Source organism: Amphibalanus amphitrite, unplaced genomic scaffold (assembly GCF_019059575.1).
Source record: "Amphibalanus amphitrite isolate SeventyFive unplaced genomic scaffold, NRLGWU_Aamphi_draft 000184F_arrow, whole genome shotgun sequence".
Classification (NCBI taxonomy): Eukaryota; Metazoa; Arthropoda; class Thecostraca; order Balanomorpha; family Balanidae; genus Amphibalanus; species Amphibalanus amphitrite.
In genome coordinates, this window is record NW_024881679.1 from 548867 (window position 1) to 569484 (window position 20618).

Genomic DNA, 20618 nt, shown 5'->3' on the forward strand with positions numbered 1-20618 from the left:
CGCCGTTAGCACAGTCGCCTATCAGTGTTTTCTGAGAGGCACGGCGACGCTTCTTCTGCGTAGCTACAGCGTAGTGCATGGATAAACGGTCTTTCCATAAGATAAGATGAACACCCTGTTCTTATTGGTAGCTTATCCAATACCTACCCAGGGATGGAGGTTAATTTTTTTCATTGTGTGGAACTAGCAATTGGCACTGCTTTGTGAATTTAATGGGCGCAACCAACCGATGAATCGCAGCTGAAAATAAGCATTAAAATTCTGTCCCGTGGAACACTCACAGGTATTCAAGCTCCTAAACAGAATTGTCAGCAAAGGTTCCCCTATACATAACAGTGGCGGCGGAACACCTTCAATGAGGGGGGGGGGGGCACTGCCGACTTTTGGTCCCATTCTTTCCATGCAACGCCCATAGGGCTAATGTTAACATGCCTAAATCAAAGGGGGTACGGTGCCCCGATGCCCCCCGTTCCGCCGCCTATGGCATGGGTAAGTAAGCAGATTCATTTAGGCCTGCCTATACTCTGTTAAAACAGGTAACTAGCTTAAATAATATAGGTAAATAAAACAGCTGACTTTGGGGCCGTCGGGTCTGTCTTACGTTTGCACGCCTGTCCCACATCTTCGAAACTTGACCCGACTGAAAACCAACCACTCCTCGCCCTGACCTCGTGCGAGAGGCGCGGCGCGGCGGTACGCTGGCATCCACCGCCCGTCAGCTAGCGCCACGGTGCGGCCGGATCCGCACCTGTTCACTATTTACCTGTAATTTAGTGGCTGCGGGTTGCCTACCCAGAATGCGCCGCGGCCGGCCAGGTAGGCGGCCGGTCGACAGTCGGGCGGAGGCGGCCGCGGGGAGGAGTGCGCGAGGGTGGAGCGCACTGTATACGGCGTTCAGAGACCGACGTGTGTGCGTGTGCGCGGTGCCGGCGGACGCCGCTTGCGAACGCGGACGTTGTTCGTGGCTGTGGATGGTTGGATCTGAATAAGGTAAGCTTTTCTTACGTTCTTTGTACCTAAAGATCGTAATTAATAACATGTGGTGTTAGTCATACTGCACCTTATCCATCTGTACCCTCACATGTGACATGAGTAGGAACACCTGTTGCAGATGCTTCCCATTATCGAGATGAATGTGTTGATCTCTGACACACGGTCATGTAACAGCCTTTGTTTGATTTATGTGTGTCGTATGAGGTGCAATGTGGTGTGATCGACCATCGTATTGCCTGCGGCAGTGCGAACAGGTGCGGATTCAGTGACTGAATTCAATAACCTGCCACCGTGCATCGCCTCTGGCAGAACTGACAGGTGTGGACCCAGTGACTGATCGGACCCATCGGATTGTACTTACTTTCCGTCTGTGATCGAGTGCTATGGGTCTAGACAGACACGGTCAACTTGTCTGTGTGTCAGCCCTTCCTGTGTGGTTTTCTCGTATCACCTGTAGGTACCCTGACCCTGTCAAATCTAGTTTTCTTGTGCCAACTGACAAAGTCTGCCCGCATCACCTGTGGTCTTCAGATGTCATCTGCGGTCTGCCCGTGTTACCCGTGGTTTGAACGTTTCACATGTGGTCCACTCGTATAACGTGCTCGGTGCGTGTCGCCTGTCGTCTGCCCGTGACATGTCCCGTGTGAATTTCCCGGTCACTTTTCGTTTGGCCGTGTTACCTTTTTATTCTGTCCGTGTGGCCTATGGCCTGGCCGTTTCGGTCGTGTTAGTGGTGAGTTTGAGTTACCTGGTCAGTGGTCAGCTGTGTGCCAGTCTTCTTCCTCTGCCAACATGATCACAGCGTGACGGTTGTTGTGCGATTCGGTCGCAGTACCTATCACGGTACATTTCGTGACTTAAGTCACGGTACCATTTGTGGTTCGTGGCACGGTACATACACTTCGTGGTACTAGCTAGTCACGATACCGTTCGTGGTACAAGTCACGGTACCTCATGGTGCGAGTCACGGTCATATTTGTGGTACGAGTCACGATAACTAGCCGTACCAGTCACGGCACTGGTCGCCGTACCTGCCAGTCACCCAACCAATCACGATCAGAACCGTCAGCCTTTGTCCTCGCTCACGATCAGTCGAGTTCATTATAAAAAAACACAAAAAGACACTTCACGGATAAAAACGCTGTTCAGTCCCAACCATGGAGCGCAAGGTCACGGCCGTCGGGATGCCGTGATAACCACGAATTGTGAGCTCCCGAACGTTCCGCGATGCGGGCTCTGCCGTTACCGGGAGGTCCGGGTTGGTCAAAAAACTTCGCAGGTCTCGGCACGGTCTTTTTAGTCGATAACCATTCTCTGCAACCTCGCTAGTCTCATCAGTCTGTTAGTTTCAACAGTCTCGACAGTCTCTTCAGATTCGGGCATGTTCAGCATTCTCACCAGTCTCTGCAGTTTCGAGTATCTCACCAGCCTCGAAGCCGATAGTCTCCTCTCTCACCACCAATCTCGGCAGTTTCGAGTATCCCACCAGCCTCGATAGTCTCGCCAGTCTCAGTGCAGTCTCCTCAGTTTCAGTAATCTCCTCTGTTTCGATAGTCTCGCCAACTACTCCAGTCTCTTCAGTATCACTAGCCTCGCCAGTCTCGACAGGTGCGCGCACTCATCCCACCGTTTTCCACTCACCAACCCGCTCGGCACGAAGCGGCTGACCGGGCGCTACCCGCAGCCCTACCAGCTCGGTGAGAGCTGCAAGGTCCGCTCGCTGTCAGGTCAGGGAGCGGCCAGGCACGTCTTGCCGCTAATGCCGCTTACCGGGCGGTGCGCCGCCGCCTAATCTACGCGCATTACTCACCGTGCCGCCGCCGAGAGAGGTTGTGAAACGACGTCCGCGCTCGCAGCTTATACCTTCTCTGCCACTCTGTCCAGTCTCACTCTCTTCGCTAGCCATTCCCGTTCTCTATCCGCTATCCAGTTCCGTTCCTATCGCCCGCCCTGTCCTGCATTCTCTTCGCTGTCCAGTCTTTTCCCCTGCGTTGTCGAGTCCCGTTTCTTCGCCGCTATCCACCCATGCTCCTGTTCCGCGATACACTTGCGTTCTTTTCCGCTGTCCATTCCTGTTATCTGTCTGCTGTCCGATGCTATTCCATCTCTCCCATCCAGTTCATGATTTCTAGTCCGCGGTCCAGTCCTTTTATCTGTTCCACTAGCCCCCTCCAGCGCTGTCCGACTGCTCCGATCCCGATATTCCCACCACTCCGCTCTAGCCGCTCTCTCAGAGACGTCGGTGACCGGTTTGTCTCGGCGGCCGGTACCAGGCGTCTCTCCGATTGTTCCAGTCACGATCAGACCAGGGCACATGTGCTCACCTGCCACGCTCCTGACATAATCGGACACCGCCGTCGAGTCCCGCTGTCCGATACAGCCGCAGCGGACAGATCTTTGCTCGGACGACAGGGTCGCTCCTTATAGCGAGCATCGAAATAGTTAGACAACAAATGGTGATGTTTGAAAGTTCAGCAACGCTGAAAAGACTGTCTGCCTATTGTCTATTGTACTATATCACAGTGGCCTCCATATCTTGCATACATTTTTCGCTTGCATTGTTGTTTCGATAGAGTTCTGTTCTGCTTTAAGTGGCCTTATCAAAGTGTCCATACAAAAGGTAAGATAGGATGTCTACCGTGATTGAGCTCCTAACTCGCTGGGTCATGTATACCTATGTGTCTGCATGTGAGGTCTCAGCTATTCGGTCTGAGTCGCCCGCTCCTCCTTCCCGGCTCTATTCCTTCGGCAGACTGGCTCTTGTCCCTCTCAAGGCCGGCGCTATTTCCTCAATAAAGTTGCTCCATTCCCTAAGGATTCCAACTTCGTTTTCTCATTAGATCAACTCCGCTCCCTCGCTAGACTGGCTAAATTCCCTTGTCCGACCGATTCCGCTCCCTCACCAGTAAACTTATCAGACCAACCCCGATCGGCACCCGACCCGTCCGATGTCGAGCGAGCCTCCTGACTCGAGTGCCGAGCTGCCCGTGACCCCGTCTCGTATACCGAGCGGTCCGGCTGTGATTCCAGACACTGGCCGTTTCGGTGCCGGCTCGAGCCAGTGAGATCGTGCCTGTCCCCGGCCAGGGTACGCTCTGCAACGGACCCTGGGTAGTTGGTTTGCAGCGCCTGGCGCCAGCCCTTCGTCTGGAGCAGTCTGGCTGCATCACGGGCTACGTACCGAGTACCGACCCTAGAAGTCTGAGGCCCTAACAGTCTGAGAGCCAACCTTTTATCATTGAGTAGCCCACCAGCAGCCTCCTGTGATGTGTTTGCGTCGTGAGCGGCGCACAAAAAAAAACTCTTCACGAAACTTGAAGCCATTTGATATTCGGTCCGTTTCATTCACCTCTCGTCACCCTCTGCACCTCTTCGCTCGATTTGCATGATCTTTTTGGTGTAAGTAATCAGATTTTTTGCCTTAGGAATATACGAGTATACGTTATTCTCGGCAGATGATTCGTTTAGCATAGGTAGGTATGCCTTTACAGGCTTTTCATGACGCTTGTTCCAAAATTCTATATAGTGCCTTTTTTGCTTATGTCTTGTGAGAATATGTTTGCGATGTATTTTTATCATAAGAGGCCACATACTTCTGCGGCTATGTGCCAATCTACATCGTTATAAGAAGACATTCTCGTATACATTCTCGCGTACCCACATCTCAACCGTCTTACAAATTACGAATGATAAAAACAGGTCGATTTATCTCAAAATCAATTACTAGGTTCAAATTCAATGACAGTTGGAGGTCTAAGTGCTGCGCTGGTCGCTGCATTTGGCTAAATTCCAACGATACCAGCCATGAACCCAAGTCCCCAATGTATGTAGGCATGGATTTAAGTATGTATGCATTCATGATCATTAGCGATCCACACATAGCGTGACAATTGCTGCTGATTGTGCACAGCGTCCTTAAATTCTTGTGCGAGGTTAATTAATATTAACTGACAGAGTAAATGAAAACGATTACTTTTCTCTCCCCATCTCTCTCTCTCTCTCTCTCTCTCTCTCTCTCTCTCTCTCTCTCTCTCTCTCTCTCTCTCTCTCTCTCTCTCTCTCTCTCTCTCTCTCTCTCTCTCTCTCCATCTCTCTCTCTCCCCATCTCTCTCTCCCCATCTCTCTCTCTCTCTCTCTCTCTCTCTCTCTCTCTCTCTCTCTCTCTCTCTCTCTCTCTCTCTCTCTCTCTCTCTGTCTCCCTCTCTCCCTCTCTCTCTCTCCCTCTCTCTCTCTCTCTCTCTCTCTCTCTCTCTCTCTCTCTCTCTCTCTCTCTCTCTCTCCTTCCTTTCTGATCGCTGCGGCACCGTCTATCTCCATATGATGCTAATCATGAGCAGGACCGCAGCTGAGCAGCTGATGGGTCCCTCCAGTCCGTTTCGGTGTCTTCCCGCCCGTGTAACCAGAGACGGACCGTACATACAGGCGGCGGGCGATCCGTCACTGCTACACTCGGAGAAAGTGCATCCGGCGAGCGAGCACCGCCCCCTGCAGCGTCCAGCCGACACCGCTGCCATTTCTCCCGTGGAACTCGACTGGCCTGCATTCTACGAGCACGCCAGCTAACCAGTTCATAATGAGCTCTGGTTGGCCATGGATGTTCGCCTGCATGAGGTCATCTTCACGAAGGTTCGCCGATGCATGAATGCTCACCGCCTACTCTTCATGCCATTACGCCCTCACGAACCGATAAAGCATATACCTATCTAAATACATATATAGAACTAAATGCATCGACAAGGGGAAAGGCAGCGCTTTAGAAACTAGAGGAGGCATCTCTTGCTGCATACCAATCTTCCTATCTCTATTACCAACCACCTTTAATCGAAATCCACTTCTGACATATACACAAGACTCGCATCTATCCATTGCTTTTCCGGCGGGCGCCGAAGACGTCACGCCGGACAGGAAGCTCGTGACGCGTCCGACCTGGCAGGGCGCCACTCGGTCAATCGTGAGCAAGCTGTCAGCAGACTGGACAGCTCCCATCCCGGCACCTGTCCTGCATATCATGTATTGCGGCCCGTCTGATCAGCAATGTGTCCATATCGGGTTATCGGTGACACCGTGCCCATACCGGTCTCCAGATCACTAGAGCGCCACTTGTCAAACTCTAAAATATTCTTGACGCTTCGTTAACCTTGCAAAACACCCGAGCGTGCCGCCCTGAGATGAGTGACGGCTACAGCTCCACTTTAGGATCAGCAAGCTTGCTGATCCATGGTGTCGTTTCCTAGGAAGCGACACTGGTATGCATTGGGAGATGACTGGCAGAGTGACTTCCATGCATCTGGGTAACGTCCACATTTTTGTCCGTATTTTGTGTTTCTTTTTATTGTTCGTATGAAGGTAAAAAAATGGTGGCCGTTGGCTATGCAATTAATTGAACATAACCCTTTTGCTTTAGGAAAGTGCCTACCTACCTACCTACCTACCTACGTAACGTTTCATTACCTACAGCATAAATCAAATAAATTCATACTGATGTAGGTTAGGTATTCTCTACACCGTCTAAAGGCTCGTCCCGAAGACGCCACAATGCCAAAACACCAATATCACCGTATTTATTTTGTATTGTTGTTTTAAGGTCTTACATGTAGCGAAGCACATCGATACCTATATAATAACATTGGACTCGACGTCACATTAGGCTATTGATATTGAACAAACGGCTATGATTTACAAGGCATTGTGATAGTGGCATTTGATCTAGCAAAGCAGCATACCATTGCCATTGTTTGGATATTTTACCGGACCTTTCATTGCCGCTGGCCCAACATACGTACTGGCGCTGGCCTAGGCCATGTCGCATATTGCTCGATGTTCGTCGAAATGATTGCCTATAATTTCGAACGGCAAGAGCTATGAAACGGGCTGGAATGTATGTCAGATCGTATCAGGTCTGAACTATGCAGTGCCAGCACTACCATCCCGAGTTCGTTCCAGATGAATTGCTACGATTCGAGAGCACACACTTCCGAGTATTATGGGAGGGTGCCATTCGCGTGCCGTGCCTTAGGCGTTTCGTCGGATAATCGAACTTGACGGAAGCACGTGGCGTTCCACTGTGCTCGGCCTCGCTGATCACTGCTTTACTGGATCACATGGTCTAACGTCCCCTCTTTGATTTCTCTGTGACCAAGTGTTTCGCTGTGCGCGAGCCCTTCTCCTTGGCCGTGTCACTTCTGTCCGGCGCCGGCGGCGGAGGCCGGGGCCGGTCGGTTTTTACACACCGGGCGGCGGCGGAGTGGAGCAGCGCCCGGTCACGTTCCCCGCTCACTCGCTGCACTGCCCGCGGACCAGTCGGCACGCCGCGAGTACACCTAACCGGCCGAGCGACGTCTCAGTCCGGCGCCCACCGCGGCGTCGCGCCGCCAGCTTTTGGGAAGCGACGCCGAGCGGCATGCGAAGGTCATCCGCGCGCGGCGCGGCGGCCGGGAACTTGTCCCACGCCGGTGCCGCCGGCTCACAGCTGACCAGGCGCCGACGAGCGCGCAGATGCTGACTGCCTGTGAATATGCACGACGGGATTAGCGGCCGGCGCCAAGGGCGCTTCTCGCTGCATTACATCACCGCCCGATGTGTACCTACGGACGAACCCGGCCGCGCTGAGGGCAGGTGGAGGTGGAAATTACTGGCAGCGAGCGATCACAGCGGGCGAGAGCTCCCGGTGGCTGACCGGCCGTGACCACACCTGACCGTGGTCACTGACCAGCCGGCGGCGACACGGGCCACTCCTCGGCAGAAGACGACCGGCTCGTCAGCGCGCAGCGGTCGGAGCCGCGCGCGCTCGGGCCGATCTCGAGCCGATACGGCCGACCGGCCGCACCGTGTCGGCCATCTTGGCATGACGTCAGCGCCGTGCTGATTACTGCCGCGGGCCGCTCCGACTCGAGAGGACAGCCGAGCTGAGAGGAGAGGACAGCTGGTTTGGGAGGAACTGGCGGTGGGAGGGAGAGGACGGGAGGCGAAGAGGACGGTCGGTGAAACGGAAGGAGGAAGAGGAAAAGCAATGAGGAGAAAGCACAATTGGGAGGATGAGCGGATGACGTTTGTTGGGAGGAACAGTTGGGAAGACAGCTGGTGGGAAGAACGGCCAAGGGGAATAGGAGGACAGGCCGGCCACCTGTGTGTTTCAGGCGTTCTTCGAAGTAAAGGGTCACTTGCAGAACTATTGGCTGCAGATGCTCGTTACCATTTCGTCTTGACGACCTCTGAGCAAAAAACTCGGCCGTCTCCGTGCCTTCTGATGTTTAGCTTAATTCTCTTAGCTGTTGCCTGTTGCCTTTCGTCGACGTTCAGCCGTTTTCTCTTTGTTGCTTCGACGCCATAAGAGAGATGTAGGCTACGCTACCGTCTTAGCTGGCACGCGATGCCGTGGACGAAGCCGGTGGCGTGCCCGGACGTTGACCACTGATCAGTGCCCCCCCCCCCCTCCAGAATACCTGTGATTGCACTGCGCAGTGCGCACTGATCGATTGCCCATCAACTGGCCTGCTGAGAGGGGGGGGGGGCAGCTCTGGTTTTCCTGGACATCACGGCGGGGGCGGCCGGGAGCCATCTAAGGCCATGGCTGTAAAGAACACTGAGCCAGCACCTGGCTCATCGAGCTACCGTTTTTGTACTCGGTACCCAGATGCTGCTCTGCTTTTGGACACTGAACCGTGTTCACCGCGGCGCTACTTAGCAATGAGCGCGAATGAACGGAAGATATCCCTATTTGACACATCTGGAATAAGCTGCTTGATGTGGGCTCTATCTATATAGGTAAAGACGCCTTCCATTAAAGTTTTTTCACTCTTAGGAGTTTTCTATCGATTATAGAGGAGGCCCGGAGTCCCTCGGGGGCTGCACGATTTACGACCTCGAGGGACTCCCCTTGGCCGACTCAGTGCGCAGATCCTGCCGCTTTCACAGTACCTACCCTGTCAGTCTGCTGACGAGTCCCCAAAGAGGAAAACGGTGGTTCGCTGCAACTGTCAGGTGGTCGCCCACGCCACTACCAACTATGGGGATGGGCGGGCCACCGCTGCCACGCAACTTTGCACCAGTGCTGTGCATCGCTGTCAAAAACCGCTGGACGTCGGTCCTCGATTAGAGTGGCGGACGTTCATAATTGGCCGCTGCCTTATTTATTGATCTCTACTGTTGTTGTTTGGATTTGTCACGGAATGGTGCTGCTCGGGTAGCCGAAGGCTGTCTGTTGTCGAAGCCAGTAGGGATTGGACCGCTGTCTGGTGTCTATGTTCACTGGATAGACACATATTCTCGTGTCTATGGGTCCTACTCCTAGGCACACTAGGGACTGGACACAGCCGTTGGGCTGTAAGGACTGAGCATTACAGGGCCGTCGGCGGAAGATAGTCTCTTACGGCAAGCAGACGGCTGGACCGCTCGGTTGTGGACCGGGCAGGCTCCCGACGACCATTCGTCGGAGTGGTGTTACCTTCGTATGCCGCACTGCAGTCTCCGACGGTACCGGCGAAACGCGGGGCGTGAGTCGAGCAGACGACTGGTCTCGACTAGTGATGTCAATTACGGAAAATCTGAATACCGATACCAAACCAAATACCAACCAAAACCATGGGGAAATACCGAAACCAAACCAACTTGGAAAAATGAAGGAAATACCAACTTTTTACCGATTTCTTAGCCTTTTATACATTATTGAGGGTTCATGATACCAATAAAATACCAAACACATTACGATTGAAATATCAAATACCAAGTTGGTATCGGTTTGGTATCGGTATACCAAAATGTTGGTATCCGATTGACATCTCTAGTCTCGACACTCGGCGTGTCGACCAGCCCAGGCCTCGACACCGACCCATCTCGCATATGTTAGCCGGATTCTCCAGGCCTCAGTTAACTTGCAGAGATCTAGTGAATAGGTATGCTTTTCAAGGTAGGCACTCACCAGCGTGAATAACCATCCGTGAGAGCATTGGTGTGTCCGGAAACGAATTAATGGATGTGTTTTCCCACATCACCCTTGGGTGATTTTCAGTCACGGGGCTGCCTATGTCCGTTTGTGAGTCACCTTTGGACCGCTGACGTCAGAGTTCTTTGGGCCAGCTCGCTGGTCGTGCGGCGCCTCTGGTAATAGGCCGCGGCTGGCCGGCGGCGACCATTGAGCTCAGCCGGAAACGGCCGTAAAAGGCCGCGCGCGCGGCAGGGCTGGCCGCCGGCGCTGCGAGGGAGGCGGCACGCCGGCAGCCGGAGGCCGGGCGCACCGAACGGGGCCAGAGCCAGAGGCGGACAGCTGTGGAGATGGGACCACATGCAGATAACTGTGCCGAACTGGGTCCAGAGGCGGTCGCGGTTATTGGCTGTGTAGCTGGAGACGACTATTAATAATCTTATTTGGGATGGTGGCCGAACAGACTGCCCTGGTTGAGTGATGTTTTTTTTTGGGGGGGGGGGCGCCCGGACTACAGTGGTCATCGGCGCGCCCTGGTTGAGTGGTGCGACCAAACCAGTCGGGAAATTGACTGAGTAGGCAGCGGGCCGAGCTCCGACCCGGTCATTCCACCGACAGTGCAAATAAGGTCGTTGTCAGTCTTCCCGACATTTATTACGCAGTGATCGAGAGCCGTCCGTGCTCCGGTTGAGCGGCTGGTTTCGACCCGACTCCACCCGTCCCGGCCTTCCGCGAACAAGAACTCAGCGGGGCGTGTCTACTATCCGTCTTTTTCTGCCTGAATTTCCCATTTTATCTCTTTCTTTCTTCATTCGCCTTTCCCTCCCCTCTTCCTACCTCCAACCCTCCCATCATCCTTCCCTCCCTCTCGAGCGTCAGTGTCATTTTAATAGCCCCCTTCTGCAAATGAATTGTTTAATGGAGGGTAGAAGTCACGGCTCATGCCATTGGCTTCACGCAGAGCGTTTCAAGGACAGTGCCAAGTTCTCTTGAACACTCCCACGGAGCCTGCTGGGTGCCATGAGCCGTGACTCATTTGGCGGTCTGGTGGAACGCGCGGCCAAGGCTGGGATGTGCAGCCATTCGGAACTAGCGGACGAGCGCAGCCCTTTGGCTGAAAGTTATTCTCTGCGCTACTCATGTGTCGCCTCAGACCCGTCTTTTTTCTGTCACCCCAGGCCTGCCGGCTGGGATATTTTTCAGGCGATCCAAGGGCGGGTTTCTCTTGTCGGCTCTTCAATTGATGCCCTCTGTAATGACCTTTCCACCGTGGTCACTGAGATGGGTACCTTATTTCACCTTACCTCAGTAATTACAGAGCCGCTTGATCCAGCCGGTTTTCCAAGAGAAGTCGTCAACGACCTCTCTTTCCTTGATATCTGAGGTGCCGTCTTAGCTTACCCTTTATAAACACGCGGGCTGATGTCTCTTGTCCTTGGTGAACACAGATATGCCGACCTCGGTCTTCCTTTGATGAACACAAAGCTGCAAGGCTGCCACTGGATGGTCACCTCGTCCAGCTTTGTCGGCCATTTTTGCAGATGCCATCACAAAATCTACGCCATAAATCGTCGTGCAAATTAGCGTAATGACATTTTATGGCTGTAAAACAATGGTACATGATACAACACTGGCTTTTGAAGCGCTTTTCACCTGCATGGCCACCGATAACCGCCACTTAGCATACCTTTTTCATCATACCGAAATGTTTCTTGTGGACTGGTGACAGTGGTGCTCAATTTTTGACGAGATTACACTCACTTCGAAATGCGTCGTACTTTTGGGTACGTAATAAATTTCATTGTCGTGTGCCGAGTAAATCACGCAATCATCTAAATGCACTGATGTCCACAGTCCGATGACTGGCCAATGGCCATCATTTGGCCTCATATTTGATTTCATGCATACAACAGACGATCGATCAGAATTGTCACATTTTACATACGAGTATATTCCTTTTTTAGTGATGAGGTTACCTTTCCCACCGGTCTCTATGATCCCTGTTCCGCTGAGGGAGTTGTGCCGCCCGTGCCAATCGCCAGGTGCTCCATGACGGGACCATCACAATCACACTTCAGGCGCAACAAATATCCGTTTTGCCCACCAATGCACTGCCTACACCTGCCACTCTGTCCACAGACACTATTCACTAATGTAAGTGTCCACTCGGTCTGCTAGGCCCTGTCCACAGATTTCACTGTCCGCTCGGTACACCGACACCGACCGACCCACCGGTTCACGATCGATGTCCGTACGACTACGGGTGGAGTTAGTGACAGCCCGGTCTGTGGGCGTTGTCCGCCCACCGCCCTCCGCCCTGCAACCTCCACCCTCCGCCCCACCGTCTTCCGCCTATTACCCTTCGCCGTTTGCCCTCCACCCACCGCCCTTTGCACTCCGCCCACCGCCCTGCAACCTGCGTCCTCCGCCCTCTGCTTTCTGCCATCAGTTATCCTTTCTTCGATTTCTCTGTTCTCTGTTTCTGTCTTGTGCTCCTTATCGTCCGTTCTCTCTCTTCTGTCCTGTGTCTTGTGTCCTTTGTCCCCGTCTTGTGTATTTGGTTCTGTGTCCTTTGCCTTTGTCCTTTGTCCTTTTGTTTTCTGTCACAGTCACTCTGCTCTCTTCTCCGTTCACTATCCTCGGTTGTTCTCTGTCTCCCTCTCTCTGCTCCTCTCCAGCTCCATCCTCCTTCCTTTGTCCCCACCTCCCTGCCCTCTCCCCTCCACCTCCACCCTCCGCGGTCATCTCTCTGCACTGGCACGCCCGCCCGCCCGGCTGGCCTCTCTCGGCCTTTCTCGTCTCGCTGGAATGTGTGCCGGCCGCGCGCCGAGGTCCGTTACTCGGTCCCTGCACCTATGACCGGCCGGAGGCTGCGGCCCGCCCGCCGAGCTGACGCAGCTCGGACGGACGGCGCCGCCCGCGGCAGACACGGCGCAGGAAACGCGCCGTTACTCGCCTCCGCCTCTCTGCCGCTCTCTACCTCCTCTCTCCCTCTCTCTCTCTCTCTCTCTCTCTCTCTCTCTCTCTCTCATCTCTCGTTACGGCTCTTTGATGTTTGGTTTTACCATCACCTTTCTCAGGTGAATGTTTCTACCAAATCATCTTGCTACCAAAGGAATGTGTGGTGATTCTCCCCCCCCCCTCTCCCCCGGCGCGCTGGCCACGGGATGACGTCGACCTATGTGATGACGTAGCTCCTCCGCTGTTCCTCTCATCAATGCGCTGCGGTGCCCGGCTCCTCTATTAGACTGCCCTGTCACGGAGCCTGCCAGTGCTCCTAACAGCCCGGCACAGACGGGGAAATCACATCGCTGGTCAGACTGAGACAGACGTTATAACGGGACACTGAGTGACAAGGTTCCCGCGACATCAGTAAGGTAATGCACAGCCAAAACTCTACAGAACCAATTAGACCCGCGGCGGTGGCGTGCTCAGCTCGTTTGCTCTTCAGATTTTTACTGCCAGGGAAGTCCCATGTGCTGTACTGAATTCGTTTTCCTTATGAGGCATAGTAGATTGTAGGACGCTGATAAGCACCATGTGCGCTCCACTTCTAGCTTCCTTGATGTTTGACGTGACGTTTTACAACATGGACTACACAGAGAGGCTTGTGTTTCAGAGTTGCTCAATTCGACACACATACCGAGACTGGAGACATCATGTGATGCTGCTGCATGTGTTACACTTTCCTGCTTTTAGTCTTCTAATAACATATTTTGCAATAGGCACTAAGCCGAAAGCTGATGCGTTTTAAGCACCTCCTGATTACCTCAAGTTCTTCAAAGTACCTTGTCGCCCTCTAATACCCGCGATTGCTTGTAAGATAACTGGAGGCATGAATATGCCCGGCTCAGACCCGAGGCTCCCGTGGATTAGTGAAAGTCGGCTGATCGTGTGTCTCGTCAGCCTTGAACTTCGGCTCGACGGCGCTCGGCGGCCCCCCAGTCTCCTTTACTCGGGTGGCGTGGGGCCGGCGGGGACTCTCGGCACGTGTGTTAGAGCCCCGGGCCAGGAGGCTCCGCTGCAGGCCGCGTGCACGGAGGACAGGGCTTCCTCGGGGGTCGGGAGGCCTCACCTTGTGTGGCCCGCAGCTTGCACTGTTGGCAGCTCCGAAGCTCTGCCTGCACGGTTGGCAGGTGGTGACCTCCCGCTGGTTGACAGACCGCGGAACTCACTGCTGGCACGAACGCTATGCTCACAATCTGAAGGATTTATAAATACCGGCCTGCCGGCTGCCCAGTGCACAGCGTTCCTCCTTTTGCCCGCTTCAGCTGCTCCTGTGATCCATCTAGGTATGCAGCGGCGGTGGTGGCAAGAACTTACCATTTAATTATAAATCTTCAGACCTTGCGGGTTACTCAGGCGACTCCTTTTGCCCAGAGAAAAGTACCCTGTGCCCCCTGGTGATCACGTGCTTCTCTGGTGATCATGTGTCCCTTGATGGGCCTGCAACTCTCTGATGACCCTGTATCCCTCTTGAGAGTCTCGCATCCCTCTTGATGTCCCTTTGTCCCTCTGGTATCCCTATGTCCCTCTGATGACCCTGCATCGCTCTTGAGGAACGTTTACTCCTCTGGTGCCCCTGTTCCTGTTCCCCTCTGGTGACCCCGTACACCTTTGGCGAACCTGCATCCCTGTGGTGACCTGTGCTTTCTGGTGGCCCTGTGTCTCTCTGGTGACCCTGTATTCCTCTCCGCTCCGTGTTGACACCTGGCGACTGTGTGGCCGGGTCTGTCGCCGGACCGTGGGAACGGTGCCGGCCCCTGGCCTCTCCTCTCGGCTGGGCGCCGCGCCGACCGGCCGCCGCCGTTTTTACGACTCGGGGAGGCCGACCATACCGCGGTGGATCTCCGGCCAGCTCTGTCTGCGTCACGACGACCACTCGGTGCCGGGGTATTTGATGGCGGTACTTCTCGGCAGTACCTACCACGCGGAGTTCTGGACGCTGCGGGGAGTAAAATGGGCCGTGACGGCTCCACACCCTCCGCCCTGCCGATATCCGCCACCGACAGGCAGAGCCTATTTAGCGCGTGTGGAGCAGAGCAATGGATAATGATTGACTGCGGGGAGCGGAGGCGGAGGCCACTTTTTACCGGAGGCGGCGGCTGTGACAGCGCTGGGCGGAGTGGCCGGGCGGACCGGCTGGTGCGGCGCCCCGCCCCGCCAGTTGCGCCGGTGCGTGCGGCGCTGACCTGCCCTGCCGCCCGGCGCCGCCCGTCGCGCCGACCGGCCCTGTCGGCGGCCTCTGAGGTCGTCAGACCGCCGCGATGGCCGGTGGACAAACCTGCACGCGACCACGCAACGCGCCGCCGCTGCAGCCACCGTAAGCCACTGAAAGCCGCCTTTTTAGATCTGACACTATCGAGGACTGTGTTCAAAGTCGGTTTCAGTTTCTGCCGAGCCTGCCTTTGAAGACGCCGCGCTAAGTTGCACCCGTCTGACTTCCGCTTACCGTCACGACTGTGTGCCGCAGTGAGGACGGTCGAAAGCCGTACATGCAGGAAACTTGAGGGCTTTCCCCCAAAGGAAGCGACTGCGAAAGCTGAAGGTCCTTAGATAAGCCCGGCGACAGGAAGATTTCGGCGGATGGCAGCACTAGCACTGCCTAGGAAGTTGAGATGCCTTTTGGTACAGACGGTCCGAACGGACCACCTCAGAAGTCGTCTCCCGGTAAAAGTGTAAAAAGTTGTACGATCAACCCCTCAAGTCCCCGACAGAGTGTGTTCCATCACATCGACCGTGCACTCTGCTTGGGAGCTTGTGTAAATGCTCCGGTACATTCCAAGAAAAGACATCATCGTCTCGAGCGTAAATTGGTATAGAAAATCTCTGACTGCAAGCACTGATATACATAAATAAATTTGTTTATGAAATGAAGCTATTATATAGGGAAAACGAAAAAGGACATGCTGTAATCAAACATTCTACCCTTTAGGATTTTTCAATTTTTCTTTAGTCTGCTTCGCTTGATAAACTTAATGTTTTGAAACTTTTTAATTAATTTTATATCTTTCTTGCTTGCATAAGGGAATTCCGTCCGCCTACTTTTATCCTTTTAAATTTGTGGTATTAATTATAGTTTGCTATTTCTCGGTATCCTCTGCCTGGCGTTTGGTATATTTATCACGTCGACATTTTCCCTTCAATGATCAAAAAGTTTACTCAAAACAGATAATTCCTAGCAAGTACACGCTCCGATCAATTTGAAGTAGGTATGTTTTTTATTGTCGGGAAAGTCCGGAGAGCTCAGAATACGAAAAAGCATGCTGTATGAGGAAGAAACCCTCACTTTATATGTAATACTCCATCCTCAGCCGTGATCACTGTTTCGGTAAGACCATCTAGACTCACGTGCACTCAGCATTATCTGTGTTGATCCGTTGAGTGTATACGTTGAGTAGGTATATACGCGTCGCCCATCCACGACCCAGCGACCGGCTATATACCTGGCCGGGGGGTCGCAGTCTATCTAAATCCACACAGTCCCCACTCGACAATTATCAGTGAGGCCCTGCACGTGCGACCGCTCGGGGGTGCATTTGTGTTTGATACCATCGCATTAGTCATGTGTCTATCCCGTGCGCCCTTTGGCCTGACCCCAATCGAAATGTCACCTGTGTGTCTTTGTATAGTAATCCACAACGGCTTACCGCTTGGCGATCGTAAGCGAACACGACGTGCGTACCCCGCCCCGCGGTGGCGACCCATCACCGCAGACGCTTTTGTTCGCCCGCACCGCGCCAGCGGCCATATTTGGCACTGGCTGGCAGGCCGTCCAGCCAGCAACCGGTTTCTGTAAAAGCATTTGCACAGAAGAAGCAATAAAGCCGGGCAGCCTGGCGTGTTGAGTCGGCCTGGACTGGACGCCGCGCGCGGCCGCCGGGAGTGGGTCACAGTGCCAGTCGGCTGCACGTGGGTGTATAGGTGCCGCGGCCTCCACCCCGGGGCGGCGGCGGTCGGCCGGCTCTCACTACACGCCCTGTGACGCCACAGGGTCCCTGTGGGGGCAGAGCAAGGCTACTACGGTCACCGCCGCGGTCCGCCCCTCACAACTCCCACAAACGGCCACTATTGAAGGCTCATCCGGGGAGACAACGCCCTCAGCTCCTGGGCTGTGCACTGTGCAGGTTTACTGCTTCCGCTGTGAGCGCTCCTCTCAGCTGGGGCAGTGATGTGCCGCATTGCCTACCGATGAGAGTCGTGGAGCTTCCCTCGGTCCGGCAAACCGTCCTCTGTAGTCTGTCGACTCTCTGTGAGGATTGAGTGAGGCCGACGGTGGGCTGCACCTATATCGGCATGATCTCTGACCGGATCTGACCCTGACCTTTCGCCAGTCACGCCTCAGGCCACGCCCCACGGCGTCCGCACGATCTTTCTTTGGCAACATGACGTCAGCCGCCCTCGAACCTTCCCAACCCTCATGACGAGGAAACTGAAGCATTATTTGTCTCTGAGGTTTACATATCGGTCGGGCTCACAACGAACGGATGGCAAGCTACGTGACGGAAATATATAATTGGCCGGCAGCACAGGACATGACGCAAGCGGCAAGTTGTGAGATGTATCCGTATTGCAAAAGGAGAAAGAGCCCTCATATAAGTGGACAAAAAGTGCCTTTTCGAGAGTGAAATAGCTTAAAAGAAAAAAACTGCATCTCCAACCTGCATCCAATGCCATTGACAGACACACATCAAGCTCAATCTCGAATACCGACACTGACCTTTGTTGGTCCTTGATCTTGACGTCTCTCACTCCTTGCCCCTGATCCTATCCCCGGTCTGTGAGTCGTGACTTCCGACACTTACCCTGAGTCTCTGACCACCCCCGGCCCTGACCTGTTGTCTCCGCGTCGTGTGACCGCCGGGGCGGGGTGCGTCGGACGACAAGCGGCCCTGTCAGAGCCGACACGAGCCGTTCCGGCGGCCCCCGTCGGTCACTGTCACTCGCGCCGCCGTCCTGCTGAATGATGTCTCCACTAAAGTCGGACCGCTCACTCCATCTGTCATTTTGTAGTCGATCGTGTACGGAGTATGTAAATGCGCGCCACCGCACCGGCAGCCGCGGTACATTATGGATGAGAATCCAGCCGGCACGGCCGCCGCCGGCCGTCCGCCCCCCGCGCGAGCTTTATTGGAGGAGGATGGTGATCATATGTCAAAGACATTGCTGATAACATCCGTATGCGAGTAGATACGTTGACTATGGTTCACTCTGTATGGCAGTGTCTGAGGACTGGTCTTTGCACAATGCATAGTGCACATAGTGGGGAGGGTAGTGCCGGACAATCCCGAACAATCCCTCCTCCAATGACCCTATAGCTACCTTTACCTCTTGCCGTTAACTTTTATCAGGAAGAGGAACGTTCGTCATTTATATAAAACCTGGCGGCGGACATCACTCTAAGGTAAACCTGTAGATAGTCAATAGACGCAGACAGCTTTGGCAGGCGGAAACAGTGGCAGTGCATTGGCTCAACGATCGGTGAATCGACTGATCAGTAGGACTGCCGCGAGCATACGCTGTTACTCTCACTCGATCTTTCAATTCGTCATTTTGGGTGCCCACTGCACGTCTAGCAGCCACACAGAGCGTAAAACCGAACTGAACTGCTAAGACTGTCATCCTTTTATCCACATACGGCTGGTATGCTCTTGTGACCGTAACTGGCATTTCTTGTCTGTGAATCTGACGAGATCCATTTGTCCTTTGGTGGTGTTGACTTTTGACGTACCCGAGTGGCTGGCCTGTGGATGATGCCATCTCAATGTCTTGCATGCTTCTGACCGTGTAGTAAAGCTAGACTCCTTTTGTCCGTAAAAAAAGGTTGTGAACTGTATGTATTGTATATATTAGCTAATGTCTAATGACGTGTTGCGGGACCGTGCCTTTAATGTGCTAACGCTGTCTGTTCTTTTCTCTTCCCTGTATGCACGCTCCTGCAACTGATATTTATTGCACATTCAGTGAAACCTCTGGTCTCATTTGTTCTGGACTTATATGCTGAGCTGACCTGTCTTTGTGTTGCAGCTTGGACAACAGGACGAATCAGAATAAATCGACGCGACGCGAGTGTTACGAAGTGCCGGAGAGGAGGAAGCCAAGAAAACACGAGTGTCGGGGAGTGCCGGAGAAGAGAGTTCCGACGAAGCGTCGGCGTGGGACCAAGTGCCTGGGAGCATCAGGGGCACTTCGGCGAGTGTCCAGCTTGTGAAAGTGTCGACCAGGAGTGCTCACCCAGTCAGCTGTAGTCGGCCGCTGAAGTCTCTCACACAGTGAGCTCAGTGTGGAGTGCCACTGGAGTGTTACATGCAGTGAACGGTGTGTGGAGCGCCGCTCTGAGCTCCACACCCTGCCCCGGGTGCTCGGCGCCGTGCTGCGCGGTCCTCCGGCGGCCGCAGCCCTGCCGAGGCGCGGAGGATGTGCGCTGCGGCCGGCCGGCCTCTGTGCCGCCGGTGATGGCCGGGACCGACCCAGGTCGCCTGCCGAGATGGCCCGAGTCGCGAGCTGCACTCACAGACACTCTGGAGTCGCGAGCCGCGCGCACAGGCCCCCCTGCGCCGCCTGGCTGCTACTGCTGCTCCTCGCCGCATGCCTCGCACACTCCTCGGCTGCCGTGCGCAGGGACTTTGCCTACGAAGTTGAGTCGCCGAAAAAGCCGAAAAGTAAGTTTTGCTTGCGTGGCTCCGGGCGTGCTGGCTACGCCGTTGCCTTTTCTGAGCGAGCTCGCCGCATCTTCTACTTGTTCGTTATGGTATAGCACCGACGTTCGGCGCTCATGTAGGTAGGATACTCGTAATTTTGTTTGCTTCAACATATTCATCTGTAATCTGCCCTCAGTTCTCGTGTTCCTGTCATTATAGGTGAGCCGTTGTTTTAGCGAATAACTTCGTCTCTCACCTACAGCCTACAACCGGCAAAAAAAGCAAAGTGTGCATGCATCTGTATCCCCGCAAAGGTCGCTGTGCTTACTGCGTCGAGCTCGTGTCAGCGATCTCCACAGCCACGAGCCACGCACGCAAGGCGCGTGGCTGGTATGTGCGAGCACGATACACGAGCCGTCCTTCGTTAGGCTGACCTTCCACGCCATACACGGGCCGTCGGCCTTGGCTCCGGGTGGATGACCGGTTTTTCCCGAACAACTAAAAAATAACACGTTTCTAGCGATGCCCAAAAGGGTGCCCATACGTGTACCTACAGCCGGCAGTGGATGAGCACCTTCACTGCAGCGTTTGGGCGCGGTGTGCCGGGCTGCCAGCGGCCACCACACCACTAATATGGCGTCTGCCCGGCTCGGGTGAGCACTGAGCACTCGACGGGCCGGTGACTGGTGCCGGTGAAAGGATGGCATACCCTCGGAGCTCGGCACCGGCCGACACCGCCGTCCGATCCGGCAGATCGGCTTCGTTAGTGCATTTTGTAAATAGAATCGTGACGTGCGCTGTCATAATGCACATGCCACATGCAGCGATATCACCTGCAGCCATCGTTTTACCCAGGAGTGCAACTGAAAAAACAGCGGTTTGTTGTCCTGTGCTGGAGTTAATAGCATTGTGTTCGGCGTGCGACTCTTTGACAAAGGCATTTATAGAGATACAGCTTCAGACACACTTACATATTACAAAGCAGCCCATTTTTGGAACACATTTGAAACCTGGCGCACAACTATTTAAAATAAAGTGTACATTTGTATAAATTTATAAGTTTG

The 20618-nt window shown here is 54.2% G+C and overlaps 1 protein-coding gene across 4 annotated transcripts in view; it reads left to right on the forward strand.

The window, feature by feature from the left end:
- The window catches only part of LOC122384248 (epidermal growth factor receptor-like), a 45821-nt gene that overhangs the window by 8688 nt on the left and 16515 nt on the right, over positions 1-20618 (forward strand). The window contains exons 1-2 of one of the 4 annotated variants that reach the window (XM_043371436.1): positions 795-990; positions 18941-19575. The exons of 2 other annotated variants lie outside the window; for them this stretch is intronic. In XM_043371436.1, coding sequence (XP_043227371.1) covers positions 19401-19575 — 175 coding nt within the window. In that variant the 5' untranslated portion in view covers positions 795-990; positions 18941-19400. Of the gene's footprint in view, positions 1-794; positions 991-18940; positions 19576-20618 lie in introns of those variants that run through there. One more of the 4 variants, XM_043371437.1, reaches the window with a different exon arrangement.